This window comes from Ornithorhynchus anatinus, chromosome 14 (assembly GCF_004115215.2).
Source record: "Ornithorhynchus anatinus isolate Pmale09 chromosome 14, mOrnAna1.pri.v4, whole genome shotgun sequence".
Classification (NCBI taxonomy): Eukaryota; Metazoa; Chordata; class Mammalia; order Monotremata; family Ornithorhynchidae; genus Ornithorhynchus; species Ornithorhynchus anatinus.
In genome coordinates this window covers 3339929-3365382 of record NC_041741.1, presented here as the reverse complement: position 1 = coordinate 3365382, position 25454 = coordinate 3339929, and the positions used below count along the sequence as shown (strand labels likewise).

At 43.5% G+C, this 25454-nt stretch overlaps 1 protein-coding gene across 6 annotated transcripts in view; it reads right to left on the bottom strand.

Moving 5' to 3' along the window:
• The window catches only part of FERMT2 (FERM domain containing kindlin 2), a 77339-nt gene that overhangs the window by 30105 nt on the left and 21780 nt on the right, over positions 1-25454 (bottom strand). For all 6 annotated transcript variants that reach the window (XM_029078747.2, XM_029078748.2, XM_029078750.2 and 3 more), the window contains exons 3-4: positions 19735-19968; positions 514-648 (exon numbers count right to left, since the gene is read on the bottom strand). In XM_029078747.2, coding sequence (XP_028934580.1) covers positions 514-648; positions 19735-19968 — 369 coding nt within the window. The remainder of the gene's footprint in view (positions 1-513; positions 649-19734; positions 19969-25454) is intronic.

Below are 25454 nucleotides of genomic sequence, written 5' to 3'. Positions count from 1 at the left end.
CTCGGTCCCTGTCCCACATGGGGATCACAGGCTCAGTAGGAGGGAGGGCAGGTATTGAACCCCCATTTTACACATGAAGAAACTGAGGCAGAGAGAAGTGATTTGCCCAAGGCCACACAGCAGGTAGCTGACAGGATCAGAATGCAGGTCCTCTGAATCCCAGGCCCGTGCTCTTTCCACTAGGCCATGTTGCTTCTCAGCAAAAGAAATGTCATTGTTTTCTCATATGAAAGAAAGGAGTTGTCATTGATAAATTTGGGAAACCAATGAGAGTGTCTAGGGAGTGGAAATTTTCAGTGGGTCCCAAGATTTTTAGAAAGAACTCATTTCAAAGCCAAATCCTCCCTCTCGTCAATTTTGCAAACTATTCAGAAAGCAAAAAAACCCCCAAAACCTCCCTACAAGCTAAAACTATCACAAATACACACATCCTAGCCCTAGCTCAAACAGGGTTTCATTTTCAATCTCTGCCACATTTCTCATTTTCCTCTCCTAGATTAGACAAAAGCTCACCCGATCCAGGAGTAATCAACGGTCCCTCTAGTTCAAGCGCCTCATCTTCCGACTGGTCATCTAGTTTTTTCTTTTTCTTCTTTGTGGGATCTCTGGGTTTTTTCAAGAGTGAGAGCTCTTCAGGATGTCGGATATCTGGTTAGAGGGGGAAAAAAATGTTACTAGAGCAAAATGAAAACTTGCAAATATGAATGGTGGGAAATCTGTCCGTTGGCAATCAATCGATGGTATTTATTAGGTGCTTACTGAATGACGTCCACTGAACTAAGAACTTCTAATCCCGGCTCTGCCGCTTGCCTGGTGTGGGGCCTTGGGCAAATCACTTAATCAATCTGGGCCTCAGTTACCTCATCTGTAAAATGGGGATTAAGACTGTGAGCCCAGTGTGGGATATGGAAGGTGTCCAACCTGATTATCTTCTATCTACTCCAGTGCTTAGTACAGTGCCGAACACACAGTAAATGCTTAACCAACCCCATAAACATATATTTTGTCAGAACTATTTCTAAGGAGGAAAGGGTTGGTTAAACCCCTTCCTCCAAAGGGACAATGTCAGAAAGGCTAGCAATGTAAGGAGAATCAAAGGGCACAGAAAACCCACAAACATGATAATCAGACTCCTGATTTAGTGGGACTTGGAATGGTCTACTTTCCACTTAATACTTTAAATTTGTCCTTATGGGAGGCTGCCTTTTACTAGGTGAGAACTGAATTCAAGTTCTCCCCCAGAAAAAGTGACATTTTAATTTCAGTTAAGAGCAAGAGTTCTTTTATCTCTCTGGCTGTAGTGCTTCTAGAGAGAGAAAGAATATAAATGAGAATGAATATGTCCACTGTCCTTCATTTACAAAAATGACAGGGAGATATTATTCACCTAGGAAGGTGTGGCTGAGGAGATAGCATGGCCTTGTGAAAACAGCATGGGACTAGGAATCAGGGAACCCAGGTTTGAATTCCAGCTTTAACACTGGCCAGCTGTGTGACCCTGGGAAAGTCATTTAACCTCTCTGAGTCTCAGTTTTTCATCTGTAAAATTCTGAGAGTCCCGGGCCAGAGAGAGACGGTGTCCAGCCTCGTAACCTCATATCTATCCCAGTGCTTAGCATAAGGTTCTCGATTAAAATCTAAATTAAATGAAGCGGTCAGTTTCACAGTGTGTGTACATGATCTAACTGATGTCACTGTAAATTTGGTAGGAAAGCTCACTTATCTTTAAAAAAAAACCCTCAAATTTTATTACAGGCTAAGTAGATGGGAGGAAATGTATAAACATGTTAAAATGGTAATAGCTCCAAGAACTACAACCATAGGGATGAGTAGGGTAGGAATTGTCTCTATTTGTTGCCAAATTGTATTTTCCAAGCACTGAGTACAGTGCTCTGCACACAGTAAGCGCTCAATAAATACGACTGAATGACTGAATGAATGACTCCTTTCTGAATCATAATGGTGCAATTACATAGAACGATCATGTATCTATGTGGAGACTGGGAAGCCAAGAGATATAATATGAACACAGTAAGGGTGATAGATATCTGCTATCTTATGAATCTATTTAAAACTAAATCAGATCACTAATTCCTGTGAAGCCTCGAATTCCAAAATAAATACAGAAAACCCACATGCGACTAAACAAATAAGAACGACTCTTCCATCCTGTACTGTCCCAAGAATTAGCTAGTTCTAACTTAACTTCAATAACATAATTAGAAAGGATAAGGAGAAATCAACTCCATTATTCAAACGCAGTTTCCGTTGTATAAATTCCAGGACTCGTTTCTGGGAAATGCCAGTTCTAGCTTCTGATGGCGGCTCAAAAGGTAACAAATAATGTGGGCTGGGGCAAGTCACAACGGTGAAAACCTGTGGCTATCCTAGAGTGATGTATTAAAAAGAAACTCAACAAAAAAAACCCCAAAACAAAAAAACCTCACCCAACTACATATGAATGATCAAACCTCAATCAAAATACAGATGTTTCTTCCTGCAAAAAATCAGTCTGCAACAGGGCTATTACTAGCTGGGTCTCAATCAGTTTTAAAATTTCACCACAGTTTTGATACACCGGGGCCATGCTGCTCACCAATGGCTAAAGGCCAAATTTATCTCCCCCGACAATTTCTCATTGAGGGCTCTGAGATTATCCCCACCATCCTTTGGCAATGGGGCAGTCTTCCAGGAGATGCAACTTCTCCAGATGAATGCCTTTGTTTATGCTCTTGTGCACCTATCCACATGTGCCTCGCTGCTCTGTGCTGCCTTATTTAGGCATTTATCCCTGAAGGTACAGACCACAGCTCTTAAATATTAGGTCAAAAAAAAGGGGCAAATTGTCCCACACGCTTTTTATAAAACAGTACTATGCTTTTTCTCATCCAAGTAAATTATTAAAAAGAGTCTCCGCCCATATTAAGTATGAGTAATGCATTTGCAGAGTCTCTTAAAACATGTTTTGGACAAAAAGCCAATCTTGGCAATCATGATGTTTAGATTCTGTAGCGAAAGCAAAGAAATTCCATGGGTTTAAGGACTACCAGATGGCAGGGACTCCCTGCGTTCAACATGAGCCAATGGTACATCTCTCCACAATGCAACACCCACATTTTTAGCCAGAGAGGGCTATGCATATACCCTTTTAAAAATGGACGCTATTCACACCAGACTACAGCCAATTAGAAAGTTTGCTCCCTCAACCTGACCTCAAAATGTGCCAGATAGGCATATGGGAAAAAAATTAATAAAATCATCTGAAACCAGGGGTTTTAAAAATATAATTGAAAATACCTGGTATCTAGCCCTTGGGAATTTTTCCCTCCAAAACTGACCGACTGCTTGAACCAAATCCAAAGCCTCTGAAAATAATTGATTAAAAAAAAAAAAAGACTAGTGGAATCATTTTTACAAATTGTGTTCTCTGGCTAGTTGTGACCACGTGGCCAATCTGGGAAATAGCGGCTTTGTAAACTTACCACTCTGGCCCTTCTCCGTTTCTGTTGCTTTCTTGCAGGACAGTGTGATTGTTTCCCTGGCTGCACCCCACCCCCCACAAGGACATGCCATTAATGTTGCCCTCAAATATTTCGGTCCTTCTCCTGACCTCTCTGTCTACTGATACTCTTCCTTTTCCCTCTATTCCCTGTCCTCATTCACCTTTTTGGCTGCCTCCTTACCTCGTTTCTTGTTGGTTTTACCCAACCCCGTTTAAAATAGATTGTTTTTGTCTATGTTGCTATGGAGCTCTGGGCTTCACCTAAATTACAGGCTTGAGCATCACCATATCACTACTCAGGGGTCACTGTAGTTCAACACCTCAGAAAAGATGAGTATTTGCTCACCCAAACAGGAAACTTCAAAAAGGATGGCATAATTTGAGTCAGACTTTGAATTGAATTAGAGCCCTCTTTTCTTTACTAGCTCCCTGTTTTGTCTCCAAACACAAAAGCTCACATTTGTGCCTTTTTTTTCCACCACAGATCCCACCTATACCACTCTCCTCCTGCCCCACTTCTCCCTCATATTACTCTACTGTCCCAAGCACGTAGTTCAATGCTCTGCACACAGCGAGCGCTCAATGAATAAAACCGATGGATTAATTTTGGGGTCTGTTCTTAGCTGGATCAGATCCTAGCCTGTCAAACTCCCTTCTGGCAAATGCCCAGCTGGTGGCTCAGAGAAGTCGGGGCCGAAAGCCAGGAAGTGGAAAGGCAACCTGCCTCTTTCCCTTGCTCCTGTCCTTGCTCCATTTCAGACCTCTTCTGAGTTTGCCTGAGGCAACCGTTTCAAGGGCTTACTACAGTGCTCGGCACACAGTAAGGACTCAGTAAGTGCGTTTGACTGACAAATATGTTAGTCCCTGGGCATCCAGAGAATAATCATTCTAATTCTAATTAGGGTATCTGTTGGGCATTTATGTGTCAAGCTCTGTTCTAAGTGCTGGGGGTAGACACACACCACAGATACGGCTCATTTCAATACCCGGAGGCACTTGCACATATGTCCCGCACTGCATATTTGGTCCTGGCCCACTGTCTTCCAAGCAGCTAGTCCGAGCAGGCCAGGTAGATTTCCCTCATTCCTATCAGTTGGTCAATCGTATTTACTGAGCGCTTACTGTGTGCAGAGCGCTGTAGTAACTGCTTGTGAGAGGACATATCGACAATGTAACAGACATTCCCTGCTCACAATGAGCTTCCAGTCTAGAGGGAGAGACGGACATAGATATAAAAAAAATTACAGATATTTACCTAAGTGCCGAGGGATGGCTTCGCACAGGCCCATCCAGGGGTCTTAGCAGATTTCTGCTGCATCTGCTAAAGACATTTTGAAACTAAAGTTCCCTCCCCGCCCACTTCCCGCTTTCCACTCCTCATTCCCACCTTCCCTTCTCCTTCCACCTGTAAGTCTTCTACAATAAGCTCAGAGAGTCTTGAGCTTTTAGGTACATATTCAAGCCACTACTCTCAAGCCAGTGTACAACCAGACCCAAATAACCATGATTTGTTTCCCTGGAACTGTGGGGAAACTGAGACCCCCTTCCAAGCATGATCTAGTGGCAAGAGCCCGGGCTTGGGAGTCAGAGGACGCGGGTTCTAATCCGGACTCCGCCACTTGTCTGCTGTGTGGCCTTGGGCAAGTCACTTCACTTATCTGTGCCTCAATTACCTCATCTGGAAAATGGGGATTAAGACTGTGAGCCTCCACGTGGGACATCCTGATTATCTTGTATCTCCCCCAGTGCTTAGAATAGTGCTTGTCATATGGTAAGTGCTTAACAAATACCATTATTATTATTATTATTATTAAGAACTTTTTATTCTAACTTAACACTGCCATCTTGTTATCCTTATTCCTCAAATCTGCTTACTCCTAGAGTGTGAAGGCTGTGGGGGACAAAAATTCTGGATTGGGGGACCCGCTCAGTTTGAAGGTCCCTTCCTCAAATCAGCTGAGAGGATTTTTCTCTGTAACTGGAAGAGTGGACAGCTGAATCAGTCAATGGCATTTATTAAAAGCCAGTTGAAGGGCAGAAAAAAAAACAAGTTTCCCATTTACTGGTGCTATATTTTTGCCTCTTTCACTGTGTACTAAGAAAAGCAGACAAAACTCATCTGGTTTGGGTATAGGGCCCTGTGTTTTTCTTGAAGAGGACAGGTGAATGAGTCATCCTGGGTCTCAATAGCATGAGTCAAGAGCGATGTGCAAATGAACTGATGGCATGAGAGGACAGCTTCATTACAATTCAAGGCCTAAATCTGACTCTAAAATCTGACACTCCTCGCCACAGTTTGAGGGTGAAACCATAAGGAGGAGAATGCCTGTAGGACTGTGTCAGTGTCATCAGTAGGGAAGGTGATCACGGACCTGGGATTCAGAGGACCTGGGTTCAAATCCTGATTCTGCCACTTGTTTGCCGTGTGACCTCGTGCAAATCACTTCTCGGTGCCCTAGTTAATAAATACCATTTAAAAAACAACAAGAAACAGTTTAGGTGTTTTGCGAAGTGGCCAGGCTCAGCTGGAATCCTCAGAATAGCTGGCTAGCCTGGGAACCGAATACCACACTGGCTAACAAGGAAGCTACCGTAGCAACTGCTTGCTGGACTGTGGCCCAGCATCAGCACTAAGCTGTGGTCACTCTGGCCCTAAATTAGCTTTGTATACAAAAATTTTGTGGGCTTTTCTCCATGATCTGCAGACCAAATGAGAAAAGTAATGGGAAAGCACTTCAGGAAACAAAGAGCTCTCCAAAATCAAGCTATTATGCGGGCACTATGGTATTATCCCTTCTAGAAGGTAAACTCCTTCTAGGCAGGGAACACACCTACCAATTCAGTTCTACTGTGCTCTCCCAAGCACCTAATACAATGCTCTGCACACAGTAAACGTCCCATAAATACCATTCATTGACTAATTATTTCCTATTTGATTCGAGGTCCTCTCCCTCCTTTAGGCTGACAACATCTCTTTCTGGCTTCCATCTGAACAAAAGGCATCCTTCCAACAGCAATAATTAATGCCTCTGCCAATTTTACAAAGTTTTGAAGATTAGACGTTATTTTGACAAGATGAGTATTATTTCTATTTTCCAAGTTTTGAAAACAGAAAAGACACAGGTCTTGATCTAAAGAGAATAAAGAAAACGCCGGGAGAGGCAGGGCTAGACGTACAGTGGGCTAAGTATGGATTTGAGAGCGTGACAACCTTAACTCGTGTGTGCTCTATTTGTGGAATAAAGAATTCTTCCCAAAGTGAACACAAGATTCTGAATGGGGTTGGAGTATCATGTTTCTTGTTTTTGAAGTTGAGTGCAAGTCCCTTTAAAGGCGCTTCCCCTGTTGATTACTCATCCACATGGGCTGTGAAGATTCATTTAAAAAGATGCATGAGGTAAACCCTCACACTCTCAGTTCATGGGTGATTTACTTGACCTTTTTTCATTTAGTTGGGGCTTACGTGCTTGAAAGAAAACTGAAGGGCTCGGACAGCGCCGGCAAAGGAAAGGAGAGGTAAAGGTTTTTACTGAGTTTTCATCATCGAGAAAGAAAAAGTGCGTGATAATCTTGGAAAGTCTTTCATTTCCCTTTCACTTCATTATTAAAGAAGAAATATTTGCATCTCGACCAACTAGACCTGGCTTTTCTAAATGGGGGAAAAAAAAGACAGTTTAAGGTAACATGGGAAGCATCTGTACAGGCGCATAGATTTGTCACCATCTGGTTGCCTGCCTCCTCTGAGTATTTTTATTGACTGTGAGGCAATTCCCAGGTGGTATGGAAGGTAAAGGGGTAAAAGAGAAAAATCTGGCGACTCTGAAATCACAGATTCAGCTGGGCCTAAAAGACAAGTTGGTAATACCACTTTAAAATGTACTGGTGTTTCAACAACCCGACGTGCATCGTTGCCCTTCCCAGTACTTGGCATGCTCATAGCGGTACTTGGTGATCTTGAGTAACACCCTGTTTTGACAAATGGAATTTTCCTCATCCATATGCTCTTTGTTCTATTATTTCTGCAGGTTTCTGTGAGCCCCCACACCTCCCCCCGCCAAAACCAGAAGACAATGACACTGGGCATCCTGGACAAAATCCTAGGGAATTTTATTACAACTCGGGGGGAGGTGTTATTACTAGATTACTCAGAAGCTGGCACAGATGTAAATTTAAGCATTTAACTCCTTATTTCGAACCGACATTTTTCAGGTTCTTTTTTTCAGGATTCTCTCCCCTTCATCCGTTTTCTACCCCCATTTCCACCACAAGACCTCAGATTTGCCCTGGAAAAGGGTAGAAATTTCTCCTAGTAACAAAGGGCTAAACATATCATCTCTAGTGTCTGGTGGTTAGCAGTTAACAGGCAGAGGTCCCTCTAGACTGGAAGTTCAATATTGTCAGGGGGCAACTAACTCAGTTATAGTGGACTCTCCCAGGTGCTTAGTACAGTTCTCTGCATATGGTAAGCTCTCAATAAATACCACTGACTGAACAAAAAATTCTAAGCTCTGTGCACCTCTCTTCCTCCCAGATACACAGACTTCCCTGCTGCCCCGTTGGTTGCAACAGCAGAATGTCAAGCTTCATGTTGTTTATGCTGTCGCAATCCAACATAAACAATGTGAAGCTTGACATTCTTCTAACTCTTTCTACAGCACTGATGCTCCAGCTTGGTATCTCTTCTATGTGCCTCCACAGACAGAAGAAAAGAGCCGGGAGAGGGGATTTTTACCACATCTCCAAGATTAACCCCAGCCTCCCCACGACCAGGGCTCACAATCTAATACCATCTGTTATTCTCATTTTACAGGTGAGGAAACTGAGGCACAACGAGGTTAAGTGACTTGCCCCAAAGTCACACAGCCCATAGCATGGCCGGGACTAGAACCCCGATCTCCTGACTCTCCGTTCCATGATCTTTCCACTGGGCAATGAGAAGCTGCTCATTAACATTTTTACCATATAAGTGTACAACTACATGTTACATTAAAATGCTACTTGTCTTCCCTTAGAGAAGGGGTCAAGAAGGGGAGTGTCTTGGGGGAAGGCAAAAAGGAAAAACAAACAAAAAAGCCAGAACTTATTTTTGCTCATTTTCCAGAACCTTCTTTCCTTGGTTGTTTCCCTCTTTCCCACTCTGGTTTATGAAGGGAAGAGTAAAGTGGTTTCTGTTTCGAGGGTGGCTTGCTACGTTAAGCCAAGTCTTTGCTGGAAAGACAAAACTAATCTCCCAAATCTCTGCATCTCGTGGACCTGGACCATGTGTCTTAGGCAGTAACGCAATTCCCTCGTTTGCACTTCTGCCCCAAAAGTACAGAAGAAAAATATTGACAAATTCCCTGCCCACAAGGAACATACACCCTAACTTGGAAGGAAGACAGATACAAATAACAATAATAATTATGGTTTTTGTTAAGTGCTTACTACGTGCCGAGCACTGTTCTAAGCCTGGTCTTACAGTCTCCTTCACTCAAGTAATCAGGCTGTCCCACGTGGGGCTCACAGTCTTAATCTCCATTTTACAGATGAGGTAACTGAGGCACAGAGAAGTTAAGCGACTGCTCGAGGTCAGACAGCAGACAAGTAGCAGAGCCGGGATTAGAACCCACGTTCTCTGATTCCCAAACCCGTGCTCTAGCCATTAGGCCATGCTGCTTCTCTACTCCAGTAGTAAAATTGCGTAACTGAAGGTACAAATGAGCAAACATGAAATACAAAAGTGTTGAGGATAGGGAGAGAGAAGATCATAAATGCTAGAGTTGACTGATGGGTTTACAGCTTAGAGTGCTGGGAAATTAATCAAGGAAGCCATGTTGGATTCCAAGAGGGCTTTGAATTTTCGGGAAGACAGTGATCTGCTGGATTCTGGCAGGGAGGGAGTGTTGAGTCGGAGGAATAGCGTGAAGGAGACAGAAGTTGGAGAGTAAAGAGCGAGATGGTTGGCGTGTGGGAGGAACAAATAGAGAGTTGAGGCACAGTGGCCAGTTAGATACATGGAAAGCCCAGTTATGGACAAGGAAGTTTTCCTTTCTGAACTTCAGGTGCCTAAAGTGGAGGGAAGTCACCCCTATAGTCTGCATTTCTGTGTGGGTCCTTTTTTAAAAAATGTTATTTATTAAGCGCTTACTATGTGTCCGGCACTGTTCTAAGCACTGGATACATACAAGGCCATCAGGCCAGATCCAGTCCCTGTCTCACATGGGGCTCACAGTCTAAATAGGAGGGAGGACAGGTGGTAAATCCCCATTTTGCAGTTGAGGAAACGGAGGCACAGAGCCTTAAGTGACTTGCCCAAATTCACACAGCAGGCAGGGGCAGACCCAGGATTAGAACCCAGGTCCCCTGGCTCCCAAGCCAGCGCTTTATCTACTAAGCCACTCTACCAAACGCTGTTTTTTGGGTTGTAAGGACACTAATGACGGCGAGATTTTTTATTAATATGAGTGCTCGTAAGATGACTGCACGAACAATCCATTCTATATCACGCACAGACATTATTCTTAACTGTCCTTTTCTGCTTCCTATTTCCTGAGTACCTATTTCTGAGAGCGATCAAAATCCTGATTAAGTTTTTTTTAATTTCCCCAAAGCCCAATCTAGAATTGGAGGCAATTTCCTTTCCATCCTATATTCTCCTTCACTAGTGAGTGTCCATGACGAAATGAGCTACAGCGCTATGAATCATGAAACTGGAAACGCAAGAGTCGTCTGCAAACACAACCAAAAAAAGAAAACCACAAACCATGAGGAACCGACAAAAGCAACTAGAACTCTAGACTGAATCCACACATTTTCCACTATAAGGGTGCTGACTTTCTCGACTGTAGATGCCCACTGATATTTAATTACAAGAGAAAGCAAAGTGCTGTTTACTTGGAACACCCCAGAATTTTATTAACCGAAAATAGAAAATTACGGCATTGCCATCTTGGCTCCTTGATCCTTCTGGAGGAATGCTAATGGCAAGAGCAGGGAAAAGTTAAGTTTCTTCCTGCAGCCCTTTCCTCCCAAGAAACTACATTTTCCCAAGACCTAAAATTCTTTGGGAGAGTGGAGCCTTCAAGGAAGATGATGAGTCTGGCCAATCAGCAAGACAGGGAACTTTGTTTCTCCTCGGCTCGCCCTACCACCTTACAGCTTCTTCCACATGGGAATTCATGAGTAATGTGTTCAAGCTCAAGTTGGCTTGTGTGTTTATAGAACTGTTTGTACTTATGGAAGTTTACTTTGTTTATGGACATGAGTTGATGGAGCCTGTATGACTAAGGAAATAAGCATTTTGAACCTAACATGTCTTTATCCTTTTTCTTTCCTTTCTGTGTAAAACTCAATTCCACTGTCTCCAATTTCTGCGGTCTTTGAGCATGCCTGGGGCAACCATACATTTCTTGCTGGTTCTCATTATTCATTCTAATCGATCAACTTTCTCAAATCGCCACTTGGATTAGAACTGCAATCCTGGCATGTGGAATCCAAATCCAAGGTGCTTTAATAATAAGCTAGTCTTCTAACAAATGCCTCCATCCACCATAAGCAGTTTATTTACAATGATCAAAATATGTCTGAGGTGTTTCCCCCGGCATTTGAGGGAAGGGGCTGATAGAGACCAGCTGAATCCAAGTCTCCTGGACAATAATAATGGCATTTATTGAGCACTTACTAAATCATCAATGGTATTTACAGAGTGTCTATTATGTGTAGAGCACTGAACTAAGCATTTGGGAAAGTACAACAGAGAAGCAGCAGGGCCTAGTGGATAAAGCATAGGCCTGGGAGTCAGAGGGTCCTGGGTTCTATTCCTGGCTCTGGCCCTTGTCTGCTGTGTGACCTTGGGCAAGTCATTTTACTTCTCTGTGCCTCAGTTACCTCATCTGTAAAATGGAGATTGAGACTGTGAGCCCCATACGGGACAGGGACTGATTCCAACCCGATTTGCTTGTATTCACCCCAGAGCTTAGTACAGTGCCGGGTACATAGTAAGCACTTAAATACCACAATTATTATCATCATTATTAACAGAGTTAGCAGGCCCGTTCCCTGTCCTTAACGTACTAGGTAAATGCTCAATGGGGGGGGGGGGGGGGATTTTCAAGATAAGGACACAGACCTGCATCCCACTGGGAGCTCAGTCAAACACTGGCCCTTATGTACTGGCTGTAAGTTCGCTGTGGGCAAGGAATGCGTCTAATTGCTATAGTGCACTCTCCCAAGTGCTTAGCACAGTGCTCTGCACACAGTAAGCGCTCAATAAATACGACTGAATGAATGAATAGGTGGCTGCAGTTAACTCTTTTACTAACCTGATTAGTCATCAGTTCTCCCTCTGGCAACGGTGCACTGGAGGGATTTTCAGGAGTATCTTTGTCAAATATCTGATTCTAAGCAAGATCAGAATTCAGTCTCTGTAGGGAGTTTTGCCTGATGGTTATGGTATGCGCCTGGGGAGTCAGAAAACCTGGTTTCTAATCCCAGCTCTGCCACTCTTGTGACCCTGGGCAAGTCACTTAACTTCTCTGGGTCCTGTTTCCTCAACTGGAAAATGGGGAATCAACATCAGTTCTCCCTCCCCTCTCAAACCAATTATCTTTTCTCTACCCCAGCACTTAGCACACTACTCGGAATATACTAAGAGCTTAACAAATACTAACACTGAGAAGCAGTATGACCCACTGGAAAGCGTTCAGGCCTAGGAGTCAAAGAACACTGGTTCTAATCCAGGCTCCACCACTTGTCTGTTGTGTGACCGTAACATTTAACTTCTCTCTGCTTCAGTTACCTCAACTGAGGAATAAGGATTAAATCCTCCTCGCTCCTACTCCTACTTTGAACCCATGTGGGACAAGGACTGTGTCCAACTTGATGACCTTGTATCTAACCTGTGCTTAGAACAGTGCGGATACATACTAAGCGCTTAACCAATACTATTAAAAATTATTACTATGATCATTATTATTTCCAATTGTACAGTCCTTGCTGGCCCTCCACATGGCTCTTACAAAATCTCCTCCTGGGAGGGCAATTTGGGGAAGCAGAATGTTTGCCTTTTCTGACCAATTCCCCGGAATGTCAAAAACAAAGTTTTTAATGAACATGTAAAATACCTGTAGTTCTGAAAAACGAACTCTGTTCACAAGATTTTTAACAAGAAGAATGATTTCTTTCATGCTGCCCCGGGCTTTTTAGGAGAGTAAGGATTACCCTGGGGTACTTCAAAGCACTGAAGAGGACATGGACATTACCACAGACAAGGGGAACAGATAATGGGAACTCTAGGGATTTCAGCCAGAAACAGCAGGGGTGACAAGGTAAAAGAGGGCCTCCAGAAAAGACCTGAGGCAGACCAGCAATCTTCTCCAGTCACCAGCTTTAGAAGCTGTTACTCTTTGCTTTACCTGAATGGCAACTTAAGCGTGGAGAAGAAATATTTCTTTGAGAGTATCTGTGGTGGGGAGAAAGGGAGGAGAAGTAAGGGGAGAGGAGCCTCGAGGCCACCTTAAGATAGCAGGGGTGTGGGTTCTAAAAAAGCCTGAAAAGTCCATGTTTTCAGCAGCTTTAAAACTAGAATGACTATGTAGTTACCAGCGATTCAAAACATCAGAAGTCTATACTCTCCCATTTCCCTATCTGTATTTTAATGTCTGTCCTCCCCCTCTAATCTGTGAGCTCCTTGTGGGTCTAACTACTCGATGGTATAGTATCCTCCCAAGTGCTTAGTTCAGTGCTCTGCACACAGTAAGTGCTCAATAAATACCCTCGACTGATTAAAAGCTGATCTAATGGGAGCGTGCAACTTTTAAAAGTGCAAGTCTAGTTCAAAAATTTTAAAACCCGTCAGCAATTACCAAGATCCAAAACCTTTCTAACCAAATAGCCTGTGTCATATTTCAAATCTATATGGACAACTCAATTTCAGGTCAGATGTTAAACCAATCACTGCGGTGATGTTTGACTCTTCTGCTATAAGCAGTTACATTTGATTGATAATATTGAGCCCACGTCAGGTGATGTGTGACATCCTTCTCTTCTTATGGTCTTACGGTATTTGTTAAGCGCTTAGAATGTGCCAGGCACTGTTCTAAGCACTGGAGTAGATACAAAGTCATCAGGTTGGATACAGTCCATGTCCCACATGGGGCTCACAGTCTTCATCTCCATTTGACAGATGAGGGAACTGAGGGTCAGTGAAGTGAAGTGACTTCCCAAGGTCACACAGCAGACAAGTGGCAGAACCGGAATTAGAACTCAGGTCCTCCTGTCTCACGGGCCCATGCCCTATCTGCTAGGCCACGCTGCTTCTCTGCTAGGCCACGCCGCTTCTGGAGAAGTCAAGAATGAAGGACAGAAGTGAAATGGAGAAATGGTCACTGGGGCAAAGCTAATTTCAGCCAGAGCAACACCTCTAAACCTCCCAGAAGCTCTGGCTCCAGCCGGTCGGCGGGCAAGGCAGCCGAGTCGGGGAGCGCTGTCAGAGATATCGGCCGAGGGTGAAGGCACGGAGCCGCCCCCTGAACGAATTGAAACCGACTTCTGGGTCAACGGGAGTCCCTCACTATGAGAAATGTTCTAGACTGTGCGCTTGTGGGCAGGGAATGTCACCGTTTATTGTTGTATTGTACTTTCCCAAGTGCTTAGTACAGTGCTCTGCACACAGTAAGCACTCAATAAATACGACTGAATGAATGGACTTCTGCAAGACTTCATCATGTGGGCAGTGAAGCGCAGGGATGTCATATGGAAGGAGGGCAGCCCTGCTTCTGAAGCAGCTCTTCACTCTCATCCTGAACAAGAAGTATTCATCTGTTGTGTGACCTTAGGCAGATTAGTTCACTTTTCTGGGCCTCAGTTACCTCACTTATAAAATGGGGATTGAAACTGCAAGCCCCACATGGGACAGGAATCGTGTCCAATCTGATTCACTTGAATCCACCCCAGAGCTTAGTACGCTGCCAGGCATGTAGTAAGCGCTTGACAAATACTGCAATTATTACCATTATTATTTTGAAATGTCACTGGCCTTTGGCAGTTGTGTGCCTGCAGGGAGAGTTGTTGGGTTTTTTTTTTCCCCTCCTATCAGCGCCCTTCCCTCATGTACCATTTGGACAAGAGATAGGCAGGGTCCACTAAGGACACGTCAGGGTTTACAAATCCTGCATTGTTAATAAAATAAAAAGGCTCAACTATACAGAATTTAACGGATCATTTTTCTTGGCAGTCTTTTCAAGGACTGAAATCCAACAGATCTAGTTACACTGATGGTTAACGTGAAGGTCAATATCAGCCATGGAATTTCACAGGAAGCTCATCTTAAAAATGGTTATTTTGTAACAAAATCTTAAATAGTATTGATTTCAAAGGCCACGGGTTATTCTTGTCCATTTCCTTTCCTAATTCCATTCCATTTTTTAACCCCACATATTTCTAAACAAAAAAAAAAATCATATTAGTCCTTATTCCACGCTTTCGGTTTTTGAAGCTTCATTGTTTCAGAGCAATTCTGGCCAGCTATCTTCTTGGGCAGTTTAGTGTTAAGTCCATTTCATCACGTAATAGTGGATGCTGAAAACGCTGAGTTTCTCATTTTGGTTTTGTGGGATTATTCTTTCTGCTACTTAGATCCACTCACTAAATTGCCTATTAAACATTAAGTCTGAAAACAGTCATGTTACCACCCCTAGGTCTTCGAAAAAAGGAAAAATCGAGCACAAGATAAGACTACAGAAAAATATCTAGGAAAAGAAGAATGGGTTTAAATACTTGGCTTTTGAACTTTTGTCCCTAGCTCAGACTGCTAGGCCTTCACGTTTAAAAAGAAAGTTCAATGTCTTTCCAGAGATTAGTAATTACAAAGCAGAGCAAACAAATCAATCATTTTAACTCCTAAAACTGTTTCTCTATTTCACGTAAACCTTAAGTTTTCTTGCATCCTAATTAAGTAAGCATCCCTGAAGATGCCTTGTGCACAGGTATGAGCAACAACCTAATGTTACTCATTCATATGTTCTTGGATTTAAAAGCTGCTGGCACATGTAAATACCTCAAGAATCCAAGAGAAAGGGGTCAGCTGCCTCACCTCTAGCTTTTCAGTTTTGTTTTTTTTTAAATGGTATTTGTTCGGCACTTACATGTGAGGCACTGTTCTAACAGCTGGAGTAGATACAAATTAATCAGACTGGACACAGTCCTTGTCCCTCATGGGACTCACAGTCTTAACCCCCATTTCCCAGATGAGGCAATCAAGGCACAAAGAAGTGAAGTGACAGGCCCATAAGAGCAAATAAGTGGAGGAGCCAGGATTAGAAGCCAGGTTCTCAAAATAGTCAATCCTTTCTACTCCTCTACTCTCCTCTGATTATATCTACTGAAAATTCACCCCAAAGTGAAGGTGCTTTATAATACTCAGCTTTCTGTTTTTCATAAGAAAACTTTTCCCCGGTACATACTCTACTGAGCCATGGCTCTCTCAGTGTTAATAGGTAAAGTTGAAGAAACGTTTCTTGTAAACACAGCTTCCCAGGTTAAACTGTGCACTGTAAGCAAATCCAATTACATATATGTAAAACAAACATTGGTAGCATTTCCTCCTAAAACAAAGGTGATATGATTCACGTGGCAAAGGCAGGTGAGGTGTGACATTAAAATTTCTGGCTACAATTCAGCATGGCTTTAATCCTTGGAACTTTTTCATCATGCCTTCCCCCTGACTGTCCTGAGTCTATGGAGTCTGGAAGTCTGGAAACAGCTCCTTTAACTTCAGTGGTCTGCAGCACCTCGTCAATCTATTGATGTCTTGGCCTGCTTTTCTTATTTCAGTCATGTCTTGGATGCCTGTCACCCGGCTCCCTTCCCTACTTTCAGAAGCTGAGCACCCTGTGGAGTCAGGGACTGTGTCTAATTTCTCCTCTTCTGCGGTCTTTCCAAGGGCTTAAGAGACGGCTCACCTCGGTGGGCAATCAATGAGTACTACTGAGTGAAAGGATGATTGTTAACAGCACATATGTAGATGCCTGATAACAGACTTATTTACTGTCTTTTGGGAAGGTTGTATAAACTCAGTTCTTTCCCAGAGTGCAAAGTTAAATAAATTGTTGGGGATGGGATCATTCTGGGGAGAGGAATTCAGAGATGAGAGGCAGTTTGGTCTAACCAACACTGTTGTACTGCACTCTCCAATGCGCTGAGTACAGTGCTCTGCGCATAGTAAGCGCTTAATAAATACTACCGATTGAAAGGGCATCAGAGTCACTTCACCTCTCTCTGCTTCTGTTGCCTCATTTTTAAAATGGGGGTGATACCAGTTCTCTCTCATACTGTGAGTTCTGTGTAGGATGGAGATTATGTCTGATCTGACTGTCTTGAATCTTCCCTACTGCTTAGCATGTAGTCAGCAGGGAATAAAAGTCATCATTAGGCTGATTGTCAGAAGGGAGAGGCAGTAGAAAGAGGATAAGCATTTCAATCAGACTATTACAAGAGTCTTGGCAGCCCGGGGGCGGGTTGAGTTTTTCTACATGGGCTTTAGATGGGAAAAATCTAACAGCAGTAGGTTTGTCTCGTCATTGTCTCAAATGACAAGAACATGGGATAAACCAAAAGCAAGTACCTGCTTAAAAATAAAAGTAATAATACTCAAGGCTTCTTGCCCAGTACTTTAAATTGATAGGACTTAAGTCTGTCCTCTTTTGTGGGATACAAATGGTAATCACTTTTGAGTACATCTACAGTAGGTGCTATCACACTGCTCTAAAACCAAGAAGTCCCAGATATAAGGTGATTCCCAAGTTCAGAATGAAAAGATAATTCAACCAACCATTCACCTATGGCTCTGCCACTTCCTTCCTGCCCCTCTAAATCCCTTGTTCACCGCGCGGAGAAAGCAGCATGGCCTAGTGGATAAAGCACAGGCCAGAAGGACAGGGGTTCCAATTCCGGCTCCGCCACTTGTCAGCTGTGTGACTTCACGCCAGTCACTTCACATCTCTGGGTCTCGGTTCCCTCGTCTGGAAAACGGGGATTGAGACTGTGAGCCCCATGGGGGACGGGGACTGTGTCCAACCTAGTTAGCTTGTATCTACCCCAGCGCTTAGGACAGTGCCTGGCACATAGTAGACACTTAATGAAGAACATCATCGCTAAAGCAGCTTTTAGTTTGTGAGCCCTCTGAGGGACAGGGACCATGTCTTAATTCCCACGTGACCTCTCTCCCAGTGTTTGACACAGAGTAAGTGTTTAATAAATATTACTGTATTATTATAATACTATTATACTTCCAGACTACCACTATTCATTCAACTGCATTGACTGTACTACACTATTATAATAAATACTATTACTAAAGCAGCTATCTAAACTCCTGCGGATTGATCAATTTAAATATGCCTTTTTAAATTGCAGCCCAACTTCTGAGGGAAGAATTCTGTCCCGTCAACACAATGAAAACAATCAACAGCAAAGCCATTACTCCTCTTTCCAACAGATGCACAGAAGGGAGCACGGGTGGAGTATGAACTCAGGGAAGATGAGTCCAGCTGTGACGGTTAAAATGGCGATGGTGACTGTACTTTTCTGAACTTTCTGGTTGTTTGCCTTCTTCTGTTGGCTTTGGTACTCGTCCCATCTCAGCCATCCTGTGGTCCCTTCCCTCCTCCCTGCTTGGACCCTCTCCAAGCCTATCCCAACTCTCACTTCACCTCCTACCCCGGCTGTGACGGTAAAGATGACGATGGTGACGGTATTTCTATGATTTCTGGTTTCTTTCTTCTGTTCGCTTTGGTATCTGTCCCATCTCAGCCATCCTGTGGTTCCCTTTCTCCTTCCTGCTCGGATATTCATTCCCCAAACCTTCTCGACTCTGTCTTCGCCTCCTACCCAACCTGGCTCCCTGAGTCCACCTCAGCCTAGTCTTCCTAACTCCAAGCACAGCCCAAGCAATTCCCCGGTAATTCAGAATTCATTCATTGTTAGTGTTAAAATCTATTTCAATGAGTGTTGTATTTAATCTCAAGAGGAGATCGTGTCCTTTTTAACGGATTCTACAGAGCAGGATTTCCTGACGAGTGACTCACAAAAGCCTGATGCGTTAGTAATAAATCAGAGGTTAGGACTTGGTTCCTGAAGGGTGGACTTGGTTCCTGAAGGGTTAAAACCTTGCACTTACTCAGCCATATTTAATCTCTTTTAGCTCTTCTATCTTTCAGTTTGTCTCACTCTAAAGGGTAAACTCTGTTAAAGAGAAGCTTGCCTTTAACTAAAGAACATAAGTATAAGATCAACAAACACACATTAACGACCCTGTCCATAGTTCACATTTTCTTAGAGCAGGACACTTTTTGCTGTGGATCAGCCAAAAGTAACTCACAACTCATTTCAGAATGAAGAAATACTCTGCTCCTCCTCCCCTCCCCATAGCCCCGACTCCCTCCCTCTGCTCTACGCCCCGCCCCCTGAACGTGTATCTATGTGCATATTTATTATTCCATTTATTTTATTAATGATGTGTATAGATCTATAATTCTATTTATTTATATCGATGCTGATGCCTGTCTACTTGTTTTGTTTTATTGTCTGTCTCCCCCCTTCTAGATTGTGAGCCCTTTGTTGGGTAGGGGTTTTCTCTATTTGTTGCCCAACTGTATCTTCCAAGAACTTAGTACAGTAATCCGTACACACTAAGTGCTCAATAAATACGACGGAATGAATTGAATGAATGAAGGAATTTATTATGACAGAACTCAAACTGTAAACCTCAGTTAGAGAAGATTATATTCTTCTGGTCATTTCCTTTCAAATCCTGTCTGGCCCTCAAAAAAGGAAATGAGTAAAATCCACCCACATTATATTAGATTTAAAGTCTGAACAAGGAGGCAACTGGAATGGCTATGCCCAAGAAACAGAAACGTCACAAAACCTAATTACTGATCAACAAAATGGCCAAGATTTTAAATGAAGAAATGACCAATAATGCCTACTATGGTCACAGTAGAAACGCTATTACATATGCTATAATTCTCCTCTTTCCTCTAAGTCCCCCACATTAGCTCTTCAGTTACCACAAGAATGTCTTCTGGAATGAAATAAAAAGACCCAAGAAAGGTATAGCTGAACATTTAACACTGAACAAGCGCTTAGTACATTTGATACTTGCGATGTCCAAAGTGTCAGGGAAAAACTACCGTCAAAGAAGAGGAGACGGAGCAGTGGTTACTCTTCAGGGGAAGGGTCTGTTTGTTACTTACTGAAAGTCTTGCAGATGTCAGAAACGGCTTTGAAGACTCGGTCGGAAAAATTCACTTTCACCTTCACGTACTTCATGTTGGGAAGTTGGAGGCGGAGCAGTTTGTGTTGAGGTGTGAACTGGAGCTTAGCATCAGCTTGTATACCATATTTGTCTAAAGTCCAGTGAGTTTTGAGAAGCCACGTTCTCTTCTTCTCCCACCACAAGGCATGGTCCGACCAATCTTTTTTGACATCTACAGCAAACGGACAGAAAAACATCTTGAAGATTGATCAATTAAAACGTTTGTTTTTGCACCACTTGAATCAATCCAAGGAAGAGAAACAATTCACTAGTTCGTCTACTCTTTTAAATATTAACGGGAGTTCTGAATGTGAACCGAAGAGAAGACAAATGCCCTAAATGTACACTCTAATTATAATGACCTGCAAGAACCACCCATATACTTTCTTTTATTCTGAACGTTCCTAATCCTGAACCCTTAATAAAAAGGATAAAAATCAACATGACACCAAAGAAGCTTTAACACTAAGCCAAAACGGTACGTATAAACAAGGCAGATGGGTTCATTTAAAATTGATTTGGCGTACAAGATTATGAAATAGTAATAATAATGATGGCACTTACTAAGCCTTTTATACGCACCAAGCGCTGTGCTAAGAGCTGGAAGAAATAAAAGGTAAGCAAATTGGATGCAATTCCTGCCCCATGTGGGGTTCACCGACTAAGTTAGAGGGCCAACAGAAATTTCATCTCCATTTTACAGATGAGGAAACTGAGGCCCAGGAGTGAAGCGACTTGCCCACGGCCATAGAGCAGGGAAGCGGTGGAGCCGAAATGAACTCAAACCTCCTGAATCCCAATCCTGTACTCTTTCTACTGCCAATGAAGGTGGCAGTGAGATGAAAAGCTGCTACTTTCCCCAAGATCCTGGTTTATAGTTAAGTTCGAGTCCATTTTATTGCAGTGTGGGTTTTTTAAGCACTTACTAAGTGCCAGGCACTGTTCTAAGTGCTGGGGTAGATACAAGGTTGTCAGGTTGGACACAGTCCCTGTCCCACATTAATTTCACTCAATCATTTACTGAGCACTTACTGGGTGCACAGCACTGAACTAAACTTCTAGGAGACTGCAATAAACAAAAGACACATTCTCTGCCCACCATGAGCTCACAATCTTAACCCCCATGTTACAGATGAGGTAACTGAGGCCCAAAGAAGTGAAGTGATTTGCCTAAGGTCAGATGGTAGATGAGTGGCGGAGCCGGGATTAGAACCGACGACCTTCTGACTTCCAGGCGGCCCGTGCTCTGGCCCCTAGGCCACACTGCTTTCCTTTCCACCTTATTGGGTTCTCTCCCAGTTCCACGGTCCTGGGTTCTAAGACCAGAGAGCCAACTTTTCAGTTTAGGGAGGGACTGGTGGGTTGGTTTCTCTCTGCTCCTCCCCCTCTCCCTTCCCCTCCCCTTAGCACTGTGCTCATTTGTATATATTTTTATTACACTATTTATTTTGTTAACGAGGTGCATATCTCCTTGATTCTATTTATCGTGATTATGTTGTCTTGTTTTTGTCCATCTGTCTCCCCCAGTTAGACTGTAAGCCCAACACTGGGCAGGAATTGTCTCTATCTGTTGCCGAATTGTACATTCCAAGTGCTTAGTACAGTGCTCTGCACATAGTAAGCAGTCAATAAATACTATTGAATGAATGAATTAATTAATTTCTTAAACCCACACCCCCTGCCAGGGCATCTTCATGCAAGAGCCCCTCCAGAAGTCCCTGAAGCAGGAGTCGAATAACCTTGACTCTATTCCAGGGTCCAGCACCGACTCACTGTGCTCCCAGGATCAATCATTTAACTCCTACCCTCGGAACGCTTTCATCCCGACATCAGAAAAGACACTGCCAGGTTTAAATGATTTATTTTTTTTTGTCCTCCATGTTTGGTGATGACCATTACGGCCTGTTAGCGGGGAAGAGACGGCTTGGCCGAAGCTCCCCCCGCAGAGGCATTTGGAGAGCTCTTTTCTCTCACACACAGCAAGGGAGTTCCAAGAAAAAGATGCCACTTACTGCCTATTAAGGTTAACATTCTCAGCCTCCAGCCCCCACCACCATCATGTTCTCCTCGGCTGAGAGAGGTTTACTGCTGGGAAGACCGGGGAAACTGCCGACACATAGCTGAAGCACTCTATCCAGTTTCAGAACAGCCCACAATCCAATATTTTTGAACCGCAACAACAACTGCCTTCCACTCCCGGGTTCACTAGCTCCACATCCCTCTTCATCTGCCTGGACCGCTCTCCTAAGACCACTTCAATATACTTTTTTTTAACATATATATATAATTTCTAGGCGATTACCATTTGCTAGGCACTGTACTAAGAGCTGGGATAGATACAAGGTTGGACACGGTCCCTGTCCCACATGGGGCTCACAGTCTTAATCCCCATTTTCCAGATGAGGTACACGCTCCCTGGGCCCTGACCATTTTTTAAAAATAGGAATATCCAACCAGCAACTGAAGGTTCCATCATGCCACTGCCTGGTGTGATATATCTATTTGAGCTAAACCAAACCTTACCTATTTGGGGATCCAACGCTTGATTTAGGGAAAGGGGCATGGAATTAATGTACCCATAAATGGCACTAAAACGGCAATACTTTTAAAAGAACATAGGAAATTCAAAACATACATTCTCAGACACGTGGCTCCAGCAAACATACCCCGACAAAACCACAGCGTTATATCTCTCCTCACTATGCTGTTACAAATGTGTCCCCCCCAAAGAGAGATTTCAGTTAACTTCCCTAATAGTTTTTTGATTAAACAAAACCAAATATAGAAAAGCATGTAACTTGCCCAGGCTTTGGCTACTTTCAGACATCTGACAAATCACTGCAATTATTTTGCAATAATGAAATTCCACTTCAGCTGCTACTTGAAAGTTTAAAAGAAGGGCAGTGAAAATAAAAGCATTTCGAATCAGTTACACTTTAACCCTACTGGAGGGAAGAAGGGAGGGAGAGTAGAATGGAATTTAGTTTTCAAAACAAATTAGCATTTGGGGCAGTGGCAAGCAATCAACATTCCAAACTCTGAACAAAGATTGTTCTGCATTCCAACGGAGAAGCTATTATCATGCTAATAAATTACAATTCAGTGAACGGGTTTCGTTGTTTGATTGGTACTCCTGGTTGAATGTAACTTTATTGTGACAACAAAATTACTTCTCAAGACTTTTAGAGGCTTTTCTAGAGACTGCTATTAACAGGCTCCTATTGGGCCCGAATCTCCCGATGCCTGATATTTCACACTTTGGGAGGGGCAGTGGCTTGTTCGGCTACCTTTCAAAAAACAGTCACAGAGAGGGGGGCTAGTGACAACCCTATGCCTCCACCACTTTTTTGCTGTGTGACCTGGGCAAGTCATTTAACTTCTCTGAGCCTCAGTTAGCTCATCTGTAAAAAATGGGGATTAAGGCTTGTTAGTCCCATGTGGGACATGGACTGTGTCCAATGTGATTAATTTCTATCTACCCCAGCCTTTAAGAGAATGCCTGGCAATCAATCAATCATATTTATTGAGCACTCCCTGTGTGCAGAGCCTTGTACTAAGAGCTTGGGAAAGGACAACACAATGTAATAGACACATTCCCTGCACACAACGATCTTACAGTCCAGAGGGGAAGACAGACGTTAATATAAACAGATTACGAATATAGACATAAGGGCTGTAGGGTGGGAGGGGGCGTGATAAATAAAGGGAGCAAGGCAGGGTTAGACAGAAGGGAGTGGGAAAAGAGGAAATGAGGGCTTAGTCACAGAAGGCTTCTTGGAGATGTGCCTTCAAGCAGGATTTTAACAGGGGAGAGTAACTGTCTGTCGGATAGGAAAAGGGAAGGTGCTCCAGGCCAGAGGCAGGACGTTGGCAAGAGGTTGGCGAGATGGAGGTAAAGTGAGCAGGTTGGCATTAGAGGAGTGAAGGATGTGGGCTGGGTTGTAGTAGGAGAGCAGTGAGGTGAGGTAGGAGGGGGAAAGGTGATTGAGAGCTTTAAAGTTGAAGGGAAGGAGATTCTGTTTGATGCAGAGGGGGATGGGCAACCACTTTAGGTTCTTGAGGAGTGGGGAAACGTGGACTGATCGTTTTTGTAGAAAAATGATCCTGGCAGCAGAGTGAAGTATGGACTGGAGTGAGGAGAGACAGGAGGCAGGGAAGTCAGTGAGGAGGCTGATAATCAAGGCAGGACAGGATAAGTGCTTGCAGTAACCTGGTAGCAGCTTAAGTGGAGAGGAGAGCATGGATTTTACCGACAGTGTAAACGTTGGACGGACAGGATTTAGGGATAGATTGAGTATGTGGACTGAATGAGAGAGGAATCAAGGATAATGCCAAAATTATGGGGTTGTAAGTCAGGAAGGGTGGTGGTGCCATCTAGGGCAACGGGAAAGTCGGGGGAGGGCAGGGTTTGGGCTGGAAAATAAGGAGTTCTGTTTTAGACATGTTAAATTTGAGGTGACGGGACGATATACGAGTAGAGAGGTCAAAGGCGCAGGAATTCTCTCTCAGAGAACGAGAGATACACCAGGACTGGAGGTGCAGATTTGAGAATCATCCATAAAGTGGTTGTACTTGAAGCCATGGGAGCAAATAAGTTCTCCAAGGCAGTGGGTGTAGATGGAGAATAGGAGGGGACCCAGAACCGAACCTTGAAAGACCCCCAAAGTTTTAGCAGGTGGGAGGCAGAGGAGGAGCCTGAGAAAGAGACAGAATGAGCAGCCAGAGAGACAGGAGAACCGGGAGAGGACCAAGGTTGGATAATGTTTCTGGGAGAAGGGGGTGGTCAACGGGGTTGAAGGCAGTTTAAAAGTCGAGGAGGATTAGAATTCAGCAAGGAGGAGATCATTTGGGACTTTTGAGAGGACGGTTTTTGTGGAGTGAAGGGGATGGGAACGAGATTGGAGAGGGTCAAGGAGAGAAGTGGAGGAGTGGAACTTGAGACAGCGGGTATAAGCACTTAAATACTATAAAAAAAACAGAAACAACAAAAAAAACCAACCCTATTTCCCCATTGATGGCTTAAAGGTAGGAAACTAAAGGCAGGATGCACACCCAGTTCATTCTTACGTTGGAGGGAAGGTGTCTATCAACTCTACTATACTGTGCTCTCCCAAGTGCATTTGTGCAGTGCTTTGCACACAGTAAGCGCTCAACACGACTGATTATACTGAGGAAAACTCGCATTTGTACTCCAGGAGAAACAATGTGGTCTAGTGGAGAGAGTATGGGAATGGGAGTGTTTGCTGTGTGATCTTAGACAAGTCATTCAACTTCTCTGGGTCTCAATTTTCCTATCTGTAGAAAGAGGATGAAAAACTTGTTCTCCCTCACCCCTTAGAGTTTGAGCCCCATCTGGGTTGGGGAAAAAGTAGTAATAATAATGCTAAGCACTTGCTCTGTGTCAATCACTGTACTGAGCACTTTGGGAAGATACAAAATAATCAGGTTGGACACAGTCTCTGTCCTACATAAGGACTCACAGTCTAAGTAGGGGGAAAGAACAAATTCTGAATCTTCATTCAGAAGAGTGAACTGAGGCACAGAGGGGTCCTCTAGACTATGAGCTCATTGTGGGCAGGGTATGTGTCTGTTTATTGTTATATTGCACTCTCCCAAGTGCTTAGTACAGTGCTCTGCACATGGGAAGCATTCAATAAA